We start from the raw sequence: 19,043 nt of genomic DNA on the forward strand, positions 1-19,043 counted from the left end.
CCCCATAAAAGAACTCTTTTGCGTTGCCACAAACATTTTTGTGCAAAGTCGAAAGACAGTGTCTGATTGGTAAACTGACCTACTGAAGAAAGAAGCTATGGATCCCCTTTTCTTGGCTTACAGTTATTACAGAAGGAAGAAGTATGAACAGTGTACAGAAATTTGTACACAATTGTTGGAGAAAAATCCATATGATCAGGTATTTCTTTTGATAGAGAATGTTTAACTCACTCATATTCATGGTCTGTAATAGCTTGTTCGGCTATACCATGATAGTGAAAATTAATCATATTTTTAACTATGTTTTTATGGGTTATTGTAATTAATGATAGAAATTAACTTAAGTTGGTATAGAATTAGTATAGTTATTCGAAATTAAAATCACTTTGATTTTTAGGCTTCATGGACTTTAAAGACAAGAGCGTTAACAGGTCAAGTATATGTGGATGAAGTGGACGTTGATGAGGAGGGTATTGCAGAGATGGTGATGGATGACAATACTATCGCTCAGGTTTCCCGACCAGGAACTTCACTTAAACAGCCAGGGACTGGTCGAGGGGCTCCAAGCCAAGGAGTCAGGTGTGAAAGAATTGAATTGCTTTATGTGTTTTTGTGTCTTTGAAAGAAAATAAACTATGATTTATTAGGATAGGGGCGTCCAAAAGAACCATCCACTAATCACTGTATGAATAAATAGATTTTTGTGCCCAGGGTGATTATAAAATACTATGCAGATTTTTCAATCCATCACTATTTATACATTTAAATAAGCTGGATGATTTCTGATGTATCAAAAACTTTACATTGGAAAATTGAAAATTAAAAAAAAAACTGTGTTATCAGAGTTACACCTTTAAATAGCTCCATTTTGTATTAATGGTTGATTTTAGTAAACCTGATTCAGAAACATATTGTTTGGAATTTTTGTTCTTTACCTTTATGCTTCATAAATCAATATTATATTTTGAAGCTTTTTTGTTCTTAAACTACTTTCAATTAATACCAAACATTTAGACATTCTTAGTGTTGAATAACATGACAGCAATTGCTTTGTTTAGGCCCATGTCTCAATCTGGTCGGCCCCTGTCTGGCTTTGTGAGGCCAAGCACACAGGGAGGGAGACCAGGCACCATGGAAAAGGCTATAATGACCCCACGGACTGCCCACACAGCCCGGCCGGTCACCAGCGCCTCTGGACGTTACGTTAGACTAGGGACGGTAAGGCTTCTTCAGTGTGTGGTTGTGTAATTAAGGGAACAGTCTTACCAGAATATGCATTGAATGAACTCAAATCACATTAATACTAAAATGATCAAGTTCGTTCATTTCAATATACATCCAATTTCTACTGGTTAACTGATACTTATGTGATTTTTATTAGAAAGTTTTACCAATCATGCACAGCTGCTTAATGTTATTTAGGGATAATTTTTTCCATTGGTGATAGCTGAGATTGTGCCATTTATTAGAAGATAATGTTTTCTATGATTGTTTTCAGGCTTCCATGCTTTCCACACCTGATGGTCCTTTTATCAACCTGGCCAGGCTAAATTTTACAAAATATGCAGCCAGACCAAATTTAGCCAAAGCTTTGTTTGAATATATATTTCATCATGAGAATGATGTGCGAAATGTAAGTTATACATGTATATTTAATTTTCATTGCATACAAAATAAGTTTTAGCTGAAACATGCCTTGAAGAAAAGAATACCTGTACATTAATTAAACTACGAAGCATATATATATATATATATATATATATATATATATATATATATATATATATATATATATATATATATATATATATATATATATATATATATATATATATATATATATATATATATATTTCCATAGAACCTCATCATCAAAATCTGATAATTAATATCTTACCTATTTAGGCATTAGAGCTTGCTGCTCTTGCCACAGAGGCATGTCAGTTCAAAGACTGGTGGTGGAAGGTACAGCTGGCCAAGTGTTATTACAGGTGTGTACATATGCTGCTCACTTAATAGGTAAAATTAAATAGTATGAATGATACTCTAGAAAGTACATTTTATATGGCTTATGTAAGCTAGTTGATTTCCTCTTCATTAAGTGAAAATACATACTGCACTAATTATGATATTCTTTCTTTTATTGGAGTATTTTATTCATGTCTTAGGGGTCATCCATTGCACCTTTGGGAAAATTTAGCATACAATATTCAATATTCCTTGATATTCAATATTCCTTGAAGATCGGAATACTAGCGTGCATTTGACTTGAAAATGATAGAAAAAAGGGATTTTTGAGGGGGGAATCAACTTTTACAATTTTTGTTTTTATAAATAGCAGTCTATTCGTTATCAAACATGCGGGTCAGTAGACTGAAACTTAACTAATGGCGTTACAGAGATAGATACATAAACAATATCGACAGTTTCACAATAGGTTGAAATCTCCATGTTATGACATATAATTATAAAAAGAAGAAGTAATGGGGTGTTGAGGACCCTTAATTTTATTACATGTAATATCAAAAACATATTTTGTATGATCTTAAAAATTGTGGGGGGAAAACACAAATTCTCAAATAGTGAATGTTATATTTATCAGACTTGGAATGTACCGAGATGCAGAGAAGCAGTTGAAGTCGTCCTTGAAGCAGCAGGACCATGTAGACACTTACCTGTACCTGTGTAAGGTGTACTGTCGGCTCGACCAGCCCCTTACTGCCATAGAGGTCTTCAAACAGGGGCTGGAAAAGTTCCAGGGGGAGACCACTCTCATGACAGGAATAGCAAGGATTTATGAGGTGTGTTTTGCTTGTAAAAAGTTTATGAATAATTGTGTTACTGTGGAATCATCATTGTACGTGGGGGACCAATGTTCGTGGTTTTCATGGGTAACCCTTGCCGACAAATCTACATCCCAAACATTTATTAAAATTTTCCCAAACTTTCTTCCAGTGAAATCATGTCCCCACAAACCATGAAAAAAAAATGATTCCCTAGTACCTTAAGATAGATACGTTGTAAAAATGATACTTGCAACTCTTCAAAATTTGTTAATCATTCTGCAATCTCACAGGTCTTTTTTTTGGGGGGGGGGGGGGGATGAGTAGGAAGATTGATCAGAATCAACATTATTAATGTTATTCTTTCTTCGTTTGATTTTAGGACTAGTCATATGATATAATTTAATATTGAATGAGATATTTCCTACTTGCAGGGTATGAATGATATGGATAATGCAGTCAAGTTTTATAAGGATGTTCTGTACTATGACAGTATGTATGTGGAAGCTATTGCCTGTATTGCCACGAACCACTTCTACACAGACCAACCAGAAGTGGCACTCAAATTTTATAGGTAAGTTCATAATTTTTTAAAAATTTATTCCATGAGTTAATTACAATCCAGTGTATCTGAAAAATCTCACTCTTATGCCATTGTCAAAACTTCAATTTGATGGCAAATTTTCACTTGAAAAAAAAAATAATGTCAGGCTTATAGTTGAGTGGGATAAAAGGATACCTTTTCTAACCTTACACCACATAAACCACCTCCCACCCAAACTGTTCCTTTTTCAGTTGGTTAATATTACCATTCTAAGTATAATTTTCTTACTGGTGTATAAAGCATCAAAAAAATTTAATACTGATATATAGGTTTTGATGTAATTTGTAAATAACTTAATAATATTGACAATATATGAATCATTTATTCTATATCAGAATAAGTGATATGAATTATACTCAGAAATAAATAACACACTTGTTTGTGCATTTGTTTGCTGGTCGTTTAACATGCAATTTGAATCATTCAAGAGCAGATAACTCTGTCATGCTTACTCTTCTGTCAAGCATCTCTATGCTTCATTCAGTTCAGGAAGTACAAGAGAATTAAATTTAGATAACTTTGTGATATTGTTTGAAAGGGAAAATAAAAATATTCCCATGAGAAATTAGAAGATAGTGATCAGATCATTGTAGGTGGGACATCTCTGTCAGTGTAGATTGAGGGCAAAGCAGGAGGGCACTGGTTCTAGCTTTGAAAATTTAATCTTGATTAGGCCGACATCTACATTACAAAAGAGGGCCCAGTTCTGATTGAAAGACCTAGCATAGTGAAGAGGGGGGACTCATTAGCTATGGTCAATGTCATGTTGATAGAGAGATAGGTGCAGGCAATTAATGATCGGCCTTCCTGGAAAGAGGAACAATACATGAAAAGCTGATGAATTCCGCACTGGAGTTAGGGAAATGGAATGAGAATAAATACTCATGGAAAGGGCCAAAGCCTGAACAATCAATCAAAATTAATTGAAAGTTATTTTTTTATTTCCCTTGTTTGGCAAATGTCATAAATTTATTCTGTAGGAAACTACATTATTTGTATTCCTTTTGTGCTCGTTGGTCATTGTTTACCTAATAAGGAAATGACCTCCTAGTATTCCTTATTTCTTTGTGCATTGAGAATGACCGGACCCTTCTTGGATACAGAAGATGGTGCCTTTTGTATCAAAGGTCTAAGCAGACAAAAAGTAATCCTTTTAAACTTGACAGTCTTATTCCAAATTAGGAGATTCTGCAGGGGACAAATAAATAATATTATTAGCTGCAGGTAAAGATAGCAAACCATGACATGAATCAGACAGTGAGTATTGATGAGACGTCCAATCAGATGGTGGCGTGACAATGACAGAAATACAGAGATTTGTCCACTGTTTCTGCAGCCAGTGACAGTGATGATGGAATGAGTCACCTTTAACAAATACTGCATTGTTCCAAGGACCTGCATTGACAACCATTTATCTTTTTTTCATGGGTAGTCCTAGGGATAAAGAAAATGTCACCAAAGTTATATTAAAATATTAATAAACTATGAACACTTAATTGTGGGGGAAAAAAGTCATTTGGAAAGCTTTAAAGATATTAATGATTCGCTTGAGATGAAGTTATTTGGTGATAAAATACAAATAAAGACAATTTATTTTGCTGCAATAAGCTTTATTGCAATTGGTGAAATTGTAGACAAAACAAAAGATTAAGAAAATATGCTAGCTTTGTTTCATAAATACCAGTAAAGTAATTTTGAAGATTATGTATGTATTAGTATAGTGCTTAAATGTTATGCACAAATTTATGTAATTTAGAAGCAAGAATAGATTTCCTCATCCAGTATGTGGCTCATACAGCAAAAATGTAAATGTTGAAAAAATAAGTTTGTTGTTACATAAAATTAGACTTAAATCAATATTGTTTCCTATGCAGTGTCTCCTCACATGTTGATATAAGGAAAAGAAAACACAATAACAAATTGCTTCAGAGCATTTAAAGGGGGCTTCTTCGGTAATTAAGGATATGTATATGGTATGAGATATCTGGTATCATTCCTTGCCTGGCCGATCATGCATGTAATTTTTCCTCTGGTGTAGGTTATCAGCAATGCAAATGAGAGCAATGTGAGATACAAATGTGTCAAAGGATTCAGTTATGTGAGCCTCATCTATTCAGTATTAATAAAGGCACTGCCACACGCCAACAGATGACAAAGCATTCTAACTAGGGTGTATCGACTGTTTTTAGTAAAGTTGTTGAACAACCAGATGTCGCCATGAACTTTGAGCTCCACATGAAGATTTTTGTATTACCTGTTCATGTCATGGTACTTTAAACTGATCTCATGATTTTGCAACTATTTTCAATCTTTAAGTAATGAATAAATCAATGTCCTTGACAGCTATGCCACAGGTCAAGGTCTTACCGGTATTTATTGAAAGGTTAAGTTTTAGGAATAATTTGTTTCATTGGAATTGATTTTTTCATAGAATTTATTGCACTGGACATGTTAAAAGATCATTACATGAGAATTTGACACTTATACATTAAGGCCTATAATATTCTGTAAGGATTTTTAATGGTAATGTTTACTGGTAATAATTTTTAAAACAACATGTTTAAAAAAATTACTGCATCCATTTTATGCAAAAAATAACTAAGTAGATAAAAGTGTTTTAGGATGTTGTATTTTCAACATTTTCTGTGTGGCCTCAGCGTGTTTAGGTATAAAATATTAGGTGTTAAGTATATTTTTGTTTGTTTAGATATATGAGTCATTAGCTGGAGGGGATCTATGTGGGTTGTCTTGTTTGTCAAACTGGTTTCAATGCTTGCATACCATATATAGCTGTGCATTGTACTGAGAGTGTGATTTAAAAAAAATGTATAAACATGTGGGGGAGTTTGCCTGTACTTTATGTGCTTTGAATATTGCACCCTTTTTTATTGAGATGATGGAGCTTTTTCTATCTAGAAGTTTACAAGATTTTACATGAGAGAATTGTAGTCCATGTAAATGTTATACAAAGTTATGATATATTAACGACTTTATAGGAACATTGAATTGCAAATCAACTGATTTAATTTGTATGAGAAAACAAAAGATGAACTCTACCAATGTATTTAATGATGTTTAACAAAGTTGTGTTTAAATCAGTCCAATGAAACCATAAAAAGTTTACAGTAAAAAAAATCCTACCCAGAATTATTGTGTAACAAACTGTCAGATACATGTACTAGTATTTTAACTTCTTTTGTACTCACTTAAAATAAGCTCCACCCTGTAGAGCTAGAAATCATTGATATAACCAATAATCAATTACTTGCATCTTTACATTGCAGGCGTTTACTACAGATGGGAGTGTATAATGCTGAACTGTTCAATAACCTTGGCCTATGCTGCTTCTATGCTCAGCAGTATGACATGACCTTGACCTGCTTTGAGAGAGCATTGTCTTTAGCAGAAGAGGTCACCTTGTCTGAAGTTTGGTACAATATAGGACATGTAGCATTGGTAGGTCATATAGACACAGGATGTTACTTACAATCCAATGGCACTGATATATGGCACAAATATACAGTAAAACACGCTTACAACGAAGTCCCGGGGACGGGCAATTTAACTTCGTTATAAGCGTAATTCGTTATATCCGTCAAGTTTAAAACATGAAATAGGGACTTGGGGAATGAAATTCCCTTCACTGTAAGCGTCAATTCATTATAAGCGTGTTCGCTATAACCATGTTTTACTGTATATCTTAAAGTTTATATTTCAGTATTTTCATATACATGTATATTTGAATAAGTTTGCATCAGTGGGAAACAAACCACAGGATCTAGGGATAAGTTGTAGTTTTGGACCACTTCTTGGGAGTACAGACCAGTTAAATTGCAGAAATATTTTAGCTAAAGGGGTATCTATGAGTTAAATTCTTTGAAATAGAAAACTCATACTCTTATACTTGGTGTTGTGTTCTCTCTTTAATTTTTGTCCTTGAGTATAGTATGTAAAAGTCAGTCAGTGTAACTCCATAATACTTGGTATGTATTATCAATCTGTGACCTTTACAAAACCCAAGGTTATCAATACAATAAAACATATTTAATGAAGATTAATATCTTAAAGATTTGGCTTTTTAGCTCACCAGAGTTCAATGAAATTTCTTAAAGAGCAAAACCAATTTTAACCAAACTTAGCACAAAGCTTTGTTGAAACCTTGTCAATATCTATTTTAAAATAGAAATATAAATAAAAATTTGAGATTTGTTCATTGTTTTTTAATATGCAATTATGTATTTTAATGCAATTTATAGTTAAGCACTTGCTTAATTACACTTTGTCAACCTCATTAGATTAAACTGCAAACAGACAAGCGGCATTATAGAAAGTTGAATAAGGCAGATATGTTCATTAGTGCAATCACATACTGATATTTCAAAGAAGGATTTTTACTGCTTTTTAATTGAGATATGTACCATAGATCTTAAGTTAACGGTAAACAGTTAAAGGAGATGTATTGATGCCATAGGTTAAATTGACCACAATTAAGAGATTAATGTACCTTACAATGAATTAGAATATCGTACATTTTACAGGTATATGATTTATACAGAGATAAATAACAATTTACACATACATTGAAGAATTAGTCTTTGTGCATATAATTCTTTTCATTCATTTGTAATGTAAACAAGAATATGGTGTTTTATCATTGATAAGAGATCAAGGTGAGCTACATCTTAGAAGTACGAGTTTAAAGATGCCATAAAGCTTTCCAAGTTTGTTTTACCATAATTGAGTTTTCTGTTCTTTACAGGGTATTGGTGACATGACACTAGCCTATCAAGCCTTCAGGTTAACCTTAGCCAATAATAACGACCATGCTGAGGCCTACAATAACCTTGGTGTCCTTGAACTTAGAAAAGGCCATGTAGAGATGGTAAGTGACTGATGTACTATACAATATTAAGATAAACCCTGCCTGGGTATTATTTTCAGAAACTCTTATGTATTCCTCAATTTCACAATTTACAGAAATCAGAGTTCAATGTGTACACTATATGTACAGTTTATTGAATATATATCAACCTTTAAACTTATACTGGTAGTTTTGGGAAAGTATCAAACTAGGGGTGTATTCGTTTGGTCAATTGGAGAGCTGCAAGAGTAATCCTAATTTGCTCGTGTGCAGTATGGAGATCTCCGGTAGATCTCCATTGTCTACTTTCCAAAGAGCAGGTAGACAATGGAGATCTGCTGCAGATATTCAGGACCAGTTCTGGAGGTAGGAAACGAATACACCCTCAATGCTTGATTTTACTTTCAATTGTTCAGACGCAAAATTGAAAAAATGAATGTGTGAAGAACTGAAAATGTAATAACACTGAAGGAGAATTTTGCATATGATTTTTGAATTAAGATTCAAAACTTTTAATTGATGATTGCATAGAGTATAACTGTTCTATTAAAGTCCCTGTAATACTAGTATTTTTAGGCTACTTTGTGTATACGTATTGCACAAATTATAGTAAATCTGGTATGATAGGAATTATAGGTAAAGATTGAGGCTTTCTAAGAAAAAAAATAACCTGATATATCCTCATACCTATCTTGGGTCACTTGATCCTACTTTATTTTAATAGCAGCTGTTACATTTTGCAGAAAAAAAGATGGACATGTATAACTTGAAATACAGGTTTTTTTTCAGCATGACGTTAAAACTTGAAGTGTGATTTTGTTATTGTAGTATGTCTTTAAGTGTGAAGAATTTGCGGCCCACTTCACCACAAATATTTGTGGCCCATACTTTCCTAATACCCATCAAAGTGGAACACAATCTCATAAATAAAGCATTCTGTTTAACGCATGTTGTTTACAAAGAATTTAATAAATGTATGTACCGTAAGTAAAAAGTATGTAGCAGTTGTGAGTGACCTTACAGGCTCTTTGTTTCATTGTGACAGCCTTTGATGTGACCCGTTGTTCTTTCCACAAATATTTAATGGGGACTGCCCTCATCATTTTATCATCACACACAAAGTGGGGAAATTCATATCAATTTACAAGAGTTCTTTTGTTTGGAATTAAATCAAATGATGGAGACTTGAGATGATTATTAAATTTTGATGAGCATTTCACATGTCACCTGAGATTTTCATCGCACAAAGAGGATTAATTTCACCTGCTCCATCTCAGTTATAATATATGTGTGTAGTAAATAATCTATATATTGATTGAAAAAAAAAGAAGCTTGCCAAACTTTTCCTTACAAAGGATCAAGAAACACAAATACTTAAGGAGCAAAACCCCATTATCATTTGTTGAGAGTGTTTACAATGAACAATAAAGATAGAATGACACATTTGTATGTGGTTGCAACCAGGCCATCTCTAGCCTTGTGTCTTTGCCTGTTTGACACAAAGGGTGAAATTTCACAAACTGACAACCATTAGAATTAATGGCCACTCCAATCATATGCCTCATTACACCCCAGGTAAACCTCTGTGTGGATCAAGTTTTCTCTGAAAATGTCAGGTCACCCTTTTTTCCAAATAATGAAACTAGTATGCTTGAAAGTGGGATATCAAATGTAGATGTATCATTCGTTCATTCATTTTCTTGACATAAGCTGACAAGTTTTCATACACAATATTTGAGACTACCAGTATATGTCCGTTGACCTTATGTGACACATTGTGACCCTAAAGATTGACAGAGCATATATCAGTCTGATTTACCTCATAAACAGACATTAAAGCACATATGGCTGTATTTTTATTAATCATCATTCAATCATTCAAGCTTTTATGAATGAAATCTGTGTTTATTGAAGGATGTCCTGTTTACATGTTGTACAGTAACACTTGTTATTGCACAGTCCTATGGACCTGTTTAGATTTAATGTACTGTATGCGTCATTCATTTAATCATTATAACAATTTGGTAACAATAAGAATAATGAATTCACAATAAACATGTTTTCTTCCATGTGACTACTATAAGCTGAAATAAAGAACTTTCTTTGGAAACCTAATATTATTAGATTGAAAATTGAAAGTTCTATGTGAAATAAAAAATATAAATTTGATAAGATTTAAACCCTACTGGACTGATAATTTATTGGCTATATACTGGGTACATATCATTAAATTGGTTTATCTAAGTTCATAATAAATGGAAAAGTTTATTAGTGTTTGTTAAAAAGAAATTTTGGGGTTTCCAGAAAACTTCACTATATCTGTGTTCATACTAAACAAGTTTTACTGTATCAACATGCACCTCACTTAAAATTTGCCTTGAAAAAAAAGGCTCTATGTTAATGTATTTGATTCTTTTGCAGGCTAGAGCATTTTTCCAAGCAGCACTGGGTTTGGCCCCACATATGTACGAGCCCCACTATAACTGGGCCGCCCTAGCAGATCAGGTACGTGTGCACCATGGTGCACCCCTCCCTCTGTTGCCTCCTCTGTTTCTGTCCCCCTCCCCCAGTGAAGATCTCTTCCCTCACTATTCTTGGACCTATTTATTTATCAGCCTTTAACTTTTTTGATTTTTCATGAAAAATGTGCTTTCCTGTACCTCTTCTTTTTTATTAACCCTCGAATTTCTACAAGGGCACTTGATTATATATTTTTTTAAATTCAGTTTAAGAAGTCATCTGGTGCCTATTGTTTCTTCTTATATCAAATTTTCTTCCATTTTTGATGTTTTTTTATTAACTTTTCTACCCTGCTCTTTTCTTTCAATCATTAAATCTTTCCCATTCAATGCTTCATTATTTTTTTCCGCTACTGCTACTTTTGTTACACAATACCTCATCATATGCTTCTTTATGGAAGTTAAACAGCATAAGTTGAGTTGAGGCAATCAAATAATAGCTAAAGTATATGTAAAACAATATTTTTTGGTTAAAAAACTGACCTTACACATATTCTTTTATGAAGATACTAGGTGACTAATAATTAGAGTAATTAGGGATTCCAGTTGGTCATTTATATAAGTTAATGCTAACAAAAAGCTGAATAACTCAAATAACTTTAATCATATTAAACTATTATCAGTGCGCAATCATCACAATCTGTTAAGCCATGTCCATTTTCATTTACAAATCAAATTGTAAGGGTTATTTCAACCGTTAAAACCTAAAAAGACGAGGAACAAATGTAAGTTTTTGATGGGACTCTGTTTAGATTAGATTAGCCTGTGATGGTATCCATTGTAAACAAATTTAATTAAAGGGATCATTGAGCATTCGATGGAATGACTAGAGATAAGCAAGTAGGGATTTAATAGCTTTTTTTTACCAAATTAATGAAAGGTCCCCACAGAAATACTGGCATTGACGACAATTACCTAGGTAATCAGAGTTGATGACCGTTATTGGAAACACTGTAAGGACGAACAAGCTTTGGTTACCAGACAACAAGACCTAACATCTGGAAAAACCATTTGTGTGCTAAATAGGAAGAAAAAGCAATGATATTTTACATTTTGTTGACTTATTTTTCTACTTTTTAATATTTACAGTATGGTAATACAAAATGACCCAAGTTTGTCAAATAGCACATAAGTATAGTGAACACGTAGGAACAGTACAAGTCATACAAATATATATATAGTTAAAACAAAACTTCAATGTTACAGTTAAAGATTAATGGAGTACTTAGCAGTGTTAGTGAAAGTGGTCCTAGTTTAGTAGATGTCATAAATAACAGGAAGATTGCTCCTTCTATCACCTTCTGAATCAGACTTTTTCTCATTATCAGTGTATTAATATGATTAATCTTTATGAAAATAAACATTTTGGATGGAAGATTTATTTATTATGAACAAGCAGGAAGACTATCAAATGTTTGAAACATTGAAAAATGATTGACATTATGCAATTCTTAAATATATTTCAGCTTGGAGACCTTCAAAGCAGTTACAATGCTGCGAAAAGGGCAGTTGATGCATTCCCAAATCACGTGGATTCAAAGGAACTTCTCAAGCAGCTAAAACATCACTTCTCCCTGCTCTAAAGAACAATACAAAGCGATAATTAATTTACGTTATTTAATTTATTGATATATTGACATCCAATTGGAAACAATGTCTGTGATACCTGCAAATAAATGAATATCTTATAGCTGCATATTTAGATAGCAAGATGGCCCAGTCTACTTCTGTGTTTTATTCTAAAAAATTATATTTTTTTGCCATTTTTACCATTCATATGCTGTAATTTTATATTAATTTTGTATTAATTTATGTTTATCAGTATTTGTTCCGTCCACCTATTTTTGTCTTTGCAATCTTTGTTTGTATAATTGAATAATAATTAAAAAAATATCAAAGTGAAATTTTGTGTTGTTCTTTTAGTTTTTAGAATGATCGAATGTGTGGGTGGTTGGTTAATTTTACACTACTCAAGTTTTTTTTAATGTGTGCTGTAGGTTGCACCTGTGCCTATACAGTGTATGAGGGTATAGCAATATAGTAGGCATAGAGGTAATTTGAATACAAAATAAAATGTTTTTAATCCTCTTAATGTAATTTTTTGTTTACTTTTTAACCCCACTATACTGTGTGAATGAAATATAATTTTACACGGAGGTAACGTATCAAAGCGAAACAGTAAACTGTACCCATGAGTCACGGTGCACGATGAGAGCACCCCCTAAAAAAATGCCGAGAATGAGGTATTTCCCGTAATATGACATCATTACATACACGTGCATAAAGAGGCTTAAATGTAAACAATTTTTTAATTGGTCTACATTATCTAAGCGAAAATAGGGATTCCCCGTGTTTTCAGAGTATGTTAATCACACTTTATATTTATTTTATTCTTCCTTTCATTTCAACATAAAGTTTATAATGATTTATTTCATGAAAGCGATAAAAAACGTTGATTTCTCCCATTTTGAAGCCAAGTAACTTCCCACAGAGAGAAATATTTTCAACCAATCAGAAGTCCAGTTACATACAACTTTCGGCCTACGCTCAATGTTGATTACGCTCGCCATCCTTAATAGGGCAAAGTGTTTCGAACGGTACTGCGGTTTAGTGAAGTTCATTAACTTTAATTAGACGGTTACGGACCCTGCTTTTACGTTGGATTTTATTTATCACTCACTTTCCTCTTGTCATTGCACAAAAACAGGGAAAATGATTCCTTAACTGAGGTAATCTAGCGGATTTTGTAAACAGTTGTTTTTCCGCGTTGGGACCTCTACAGGCAGTAGGCCTAAAATCTATCTCAGAGAGCTTTAGTATACTTGTCATTTTCTTTGAAGTGAGTCAGTTTGTGAAATCTTTCTATTTTTACAGTGAACCATGGAAGTTAAAAAGCTTTTACGATTGGACGTCGACGGATAAAACAGATTTTTGCATTGTTTTAAAAAACCAGCAAACAAAACAAGACTTGGGAGCTTTGTGTATTGTGTATAGATATTATGTCTGATTACGTAACAGACAGTGGCCGAGTGGATGGGTCCTGGGAGCTGACCATTGAGGTTACCGATGTACAGGTGGAGAAGAAACTTCGGGTCAATGGGGACCTTCATATTGGAGGAGTCATGGTGAAACTTGTGGAGGCCCTGGGTAGGTGTTCATGTACCCCTTACATGTACTGTAGAGGGGAAAATGGTCTCTAGAATTCCTTGTCACATTGACATTTTCTTTTATCCTTTTCAGTGAATTTTTTTTTCTATGAAGTTTTCTGTTTAGTTTCAGTTTCAATTTGTATTTAATACATGTGCATGGAGCATGATCCTATGTTATTTATAGTGCTTTTTAAGGTGAATCTAGGTTTGTACAATAATTTTTGATTCTCATTTGGGTCTTATAGGCTCTTCCCTTTTGATTCCTTTGTATTGATGATTTTGATGATATACTTGTTTATGACACTGACTAAAAGGAAAATGTCAAAATTAAAAAACTGAGTTGGGAGATCTGACAAACAAATAATTTTTCAGTATTGAGGCTTCATCAGTTTGAGTCTTGATCAATAGGAAGTTTTACTAAAATCGACAAATACGATGAGGATGTGTAAACATCAGACTTCAGGACGTCTTGTATGAGGGTGTGAAATCCTCGTAAGACGACATCCTCAAACATAAGTGCTACAGCAGTAAGTGGTAATACACCTTAAAACTCTGTGTCCCTAGTGTATTGGTCCTGAATACACAAATAACTCTCAATCTTAGGAATTCTTAATTACTGATAACTTGTGCACTCTTTAGATTCATTTTATAGTGAAAAAGATTTTAGAATATTCTGAAAAAGATGCACAAGTAGCTTGCCCTAAAGCTATACACTTCAATTCTCTAAGATTACATATGCAATTACATCACTGCATCTGCAAGTTGCATGAAGGAAATTGGGGTCATTATCAACAATAATGGCACACTGGTGCAACTGGGAGCCCCACCCCCTGAATGTGCAAGATCTTTGTTATGCGTTAAGGAGATATTTCCCATGAAAGCCTATGCACTGTAGGAAATCAGCTATGTCAAGTGGTTCTGTTTCAGTTGAGATATGGGGGATTTTGTCCTCATGCTTATTTCACTTTCACATGCCTTGAGTTGCTCCCCTGATCATATTTCTAAAAGACAAACATAAGGAAAGGTCACAGAAGGACATATATGACTCTTTTTAAATATCCGCTGTGTCTGTTACGCCCATTTTTTGCATAGTGTTATGAACCATTTAAAATTTCTTGTTCGATATTTTGTGAATTTAGTTTTGGAATGTCTGAGATTTAATGATAAACACGGTACCTGCACAAAAACAGTGGACGCTTTCTACTGGGATTAATGGGGGGTATCTCCTGCTATTTAGAGAAATTAAATGCTTTCCATTTTTGTATAGTAGTATACCTTATATTTATTGACATAGGATCTTTGATATTAAAATATGTAGGTCAGTCGTCAGATGACATTAACCTCAGTATACATGTACCTCTGCTTTATAAACAGGCAAATTTTAATGCTAATGAAGTGACTAAATATATTTTAATTTATTCAGAAATGTAGATCATGATAACAGGAACTATCAAAACAGAGACAGAAAGTTTAGTTAGCATATGTACTTCATCCTCCGTAAATGTCTTTAATCAACATTTTGTCTCATTGCCAAGGTTTACAAGGTGTTGTTTTCTTTTTCTTCCTTGTCAATTTCATGTTTGAATCAATATTAGGTTGGATTCTGGAGGGTTTTTTAATCAAAAGTAAATGTAATTGCTGATGGAATTAGTAAACAGGGATCAAATTTTTTTTTTTGTTTCTAGAATTACAGTGTTGCACTGAGTTTCATTTTTTAAATGTAAAGAGTTATTTATAGCAAAAGGCTGCCAGTTCTTGAATCCAGGCATTCCACATTTTCTGAATGATATGCCGACACACTTGTGAATGTAATCAGATATTTAAATGATTATGCAAGGAAAGGTGTGCACATTATGTACGTACATGTCTTAGCAGTGTTTATCAAGATTATTATGCAATATAATGTGAGCTAAGATAAGACTGCCAGTACATGTAGTATGATTCCAGAGATAGAGAGAGAGAGACAGAGAGAGAGGTAGAGGTACTGCCACAAGGTGTAATTGGATTTGTGATGTTAATGAAGTGACTCATTGGCACATTGTCACTAGATGATAATGCACACAAAATCCTGTACAGATTGAAAGCGTTTGCAGAAAATTAATTTGCTTTCATTGGTCCTGATAAAATTAATGAAGTATGCTCTAGGTACTCATAATTTTTGACTTTGCTATATACTGGTACCCACATGTTGAGTTATTGTGAAGTATTTGGATCTAATTTACATCATGTACATGTGTCAACATTTAATACCAGTAGGAATTAATTTTTACAAGAGAAATTTGCCATAATGTTGCATAGAGTATTGATAATTAGTACATATACTGATTTGCGTAGAATAGATGGTTAAGAGTATCAGATGTGACAGTGCATTGTAGGCTGAGTAGGGTTATGAATAATATTCCAAGTCATTGTCCGGTCCAACTTGTCATCTCTCCCATTGTACCGTATATAAAAGCTTCACACGCACTTTTAATTCCTATAAACTTTGTACCGGTACATTAAAGATATACAAAATTTATTTCCCCCTTTCTTTTTTTCAATATATGTAGTTAATTAGGTCAACCATTCTAAAGTGATATTAACAAGTATGTCAGTGCTTTTAGCTAGCAAAATTTGATGTTTCCTCTCCTATCTTCCTTGCATATCCCGCTGATGGCTAGAGTATTTAATGAAGTGTTTTCATCTTTAAGCCTGGCAGATGAACATTTAGCAAAAAATATCAGCATTTGCCATCTGGTTAGAGGCTATGATAAGGGTCCTTGACTTCAGCTTCAAGAATGATAATAGAAAAAATATGTCTTCATAATATGGATTTTTTGTTGGTCGATTTGAACAAGGAGGTGCATTGGCCTATATTTATTAACGGTTTATACGTGAAAATCTATGAAATATGCAGGCGTTATCTTGCCCTATGTCTGCTTTTCACACATTTCCTTTCTCGAATGGAATTCCTTTGGGAAAAGGAACTTCTGTAATTACTATATTTGCCAAGCAAGGCTAAAAAGAGTTCCCAGAGCAAATATTTGCACAAATTGGATAAACTCCGAGTTATATTGACCATCTAGCGGAAATCTGTCTACTGTAGACAAACACAGGGGGCCTGTTTCAAGTATCCTGAATGACCACTTATCCGTGGTGCTAAGAAAGTCACAGAAAGGGCCCAAATTATCAGGCAGAAGCTAATGACCAAAGAATTTGAAGATGAAAAAAGGAAACATTACCCACTGAATGATAATGTATACACTGCAGTGACAAGGCATAGAGATTTATCAGTGTTAAAAGGTGTCACTATATGTTGATCGAATTGCTTCTGGTGTTTATGATTTCATTAGGGTACCCTTATCTGACCAGTTATTTGAAGTCATGTATCAGATGATGTATGTATTATAGATGTATATAAACCCAACGGCCTTTAATCCAGAGGCCATTGAAGCACAATACATTGAAGGTATCTTTACTGAAGTCCCAGTATGGTATATTTAGAGCAGCCACACCTGAAAAAATCATCATTTTGAGCAGGTCATAAATATATGTCAGGGTTTTTAAGTTAATGCCAAATCCTCCTCACCTTCCCTGACCTGAAGAATATTAGATATGTGTAGACTATGACAAGGAAAGAGAAATGAGTTTACAAAGGGATCAAGCCCTTTTATTTACGTTCACTGGCTATCTCTTAATGCTAGGTGTGGGTCCTCAGGTAAAGCCCAGAGGAGACACATGACCCACAAATGTTGGGCGATCTGTCACAAGTAGTACCTACTGATGAGATAAATGGCCAGTAGTACTTGTACTGTTAGAAACTTTTCATCTTCTGTATGTAAAGTACCAACCTACTGGCACACACAACTGTTTGCACACAATTCAAAACATGATACCAATGACTTTTCCCATCATCCCATGTAATCAGACATTTGACCTACTTTAATTAGCCCGAAGATGTGGATTTGGTGTCCTGCACAACAGGATGTGAGCATTTGAAGCTCTAGCTGTCTAGATATTGTTTTATTGGACACTTTACAATTTTTAAATCCCTACTATCTGTGTAGCATGGAATACCATTGGTGTGATAAATTACCTGTAGAAAAAAGTAGCTGTGGTTAATTGAATCAATCTGACCTAATTCTGTTGATTTGCGCCCTTGATTGCATTCTTTATCTAATCCTAATGTCTTATCTATTTGCCGTAGCTTGGATACTGTCCAAGAGTGTTGTGAATACCATCATATTATTTTTGAAACAAATCTTTGATAGCCAGGGATAAATACCCTGGGTTAGAAATTGTTATACAGGTCAGTGTATTGACCAGAGTTGATACCCCTTTATTGCCCCTATGCTAGATTGCAGGGTACCTGGGGTCTTGATCTCTTTGTAAACATAGCATTAGGCCTCTGAATATCAAAATTGGCAAATAAATACCAGACCGTAACTTCCAGTATTGAATCATTTACGTTAATATCAAGCAAAATGAAAATCAATGCATTATGGGGAAGTTATGATTTGCTATCAGTACATCTGAGTAGTTGGGTCAAGTTTATAAGAGCTCAGGTTAGAGATTTGGCCAAGACATCAGAAGAAGAAGGAAAACACAGAGGAAAATAAAAACTGCTGTATAACTGTAGATGTAGCTTTGAGTTGGTGAGTCAGAGTGTAGGGGTGCTCCATGCTCACTGCACCTTAAAATTCTCCAAATCTGATCCTTTTGATATAATACCAGAGTATGTCTGGATGCAAAAAATATCAGTACAAGTCAACTGATTGTCTTGCCGTGGTGCTCTCACGCTGTTGGTATGTCTGATAAACAGAAAATATTTTAGTGTGGAGGTATATATGCCAACACTGGTGATGCAGTCAAGTGTTCAGAGCATCATGCAGTGTCATAAACATTTATTTCAGGGACTGAGTTGCACTTTCTTACACAATTAAAATGATGGACATTAACACAAATAAGAGGGACCCAAGATGCCTCTCAAATTTCATAGATCTTCCTATAGATATCCCTGTCTTGCTGAACTGAACATATCATATTTTGATATTGCAATCCCTTCTTTCAATGCAAAATGTATGTTTACATGTATATCTATTGTAGTGACATGAAATACCAAAGAATGCAATGTACTACATGTATTGA

General features: G+C 33.9%; 2 protein-coding genes across 3 annotated transcripts in view; both read left to right on the forward strand.

Moving 5' to 3' along the window:
* On the forward strand, positions 1-13,455 carry LOC105348071 (tetratricopeptide repeat protein 8). Of its 2 annotated transcripts, XM_034461448.2 has the most exons (12): positions 1-199; positions 398-579; positions 1,059-1,218; positions 1,499-1,633; positions 1,906-1,991; positions 2,603-2,700; positions 2,743-2,801; positions 3,218-3,357; positions 6,672-6,843; positions 8,147-8,269; positions 10,670-10,753; positions 12,234-13,455. In XM_034461448.2, exons 1-12 carry the CDS (start codon positions 98-100, stop codon positions 12,348-12,350), a joined length of 1,458 nt encoding a protein of 485 aa, XP_034317339.1. In that variant the 5' UTR covers positions 1-97; the 3' UTR covers positions 12,351-13,455. The 2 variants fall into 2 exon arrangements, with proteins under 2 accessions (XP_034317339.1, XP_011455675.1); XM_011457373.4 differs by having other exon boundaries at positions 2-199; positions 2,603-2,801.
* LOC105348091 (fermitin family homolog 2) overlaps positions 13,322-19,043 on the forward strand; it is a 19,007-nt gene continuing 13,285 nt past the window's right edge. Inside the window, exons 1-2 of the mRNA XM_066087606.1 lie at positions 13,322-13,496; positions 13,642-13,914. Of these exons, the coding sequence (XP_065943678.1) occupies positions 13,767-13,914 (148 nt within the window). The 5' untranslated portion in view covers positions 13,322-13,496; positions 13,642-13,766. The remainder of the gene's footprint in view (positions 13,497-13,641; positions 13,915-19,043) is intronic.

The sequence above is a fragment of the Magallana gigas genome, chromosome 6 (genome assembly GCF_963853765.1).
Source record: "Magallana gigas chromosome 6, xbMagGiga1.1, whole genome shotgun sequence".
In the NCBI taxonomy this organism is placed as follows: Eukaryota; Metazoa; Mollusca; class Bivalvia; order Ostreida; family Ostreidae; genus Magallana; species Magallana gigas.

What these genes read in the sequence shown, in the direction of transcription:
- LOC105348071 (XM_011457373.4), top strand. Translation starts at nt 98, where the DNA reads ATGGATCCCCTTTTCTTGGCTTACAGTTATTACAGAAGGAAGAAGTAT. An exon ending in AGAAAAATCCATATGATCAG is followed by an intron (nt 200 to 397) that starts GTATTTCTTTTG and finishes TTTGATTTTTAG; the next exon opens with GCTTCATGGACTTTAAAGAC. An exon ending in GAAAAGGCCATGTAGAGATG is followed by an intron (nt 8,270 to 10,669) that starts GTAAGTGACTGA and finishes ATTCTTTTGCAG; the next exon opens with GCTAGAGCATTTTTCCAAGC.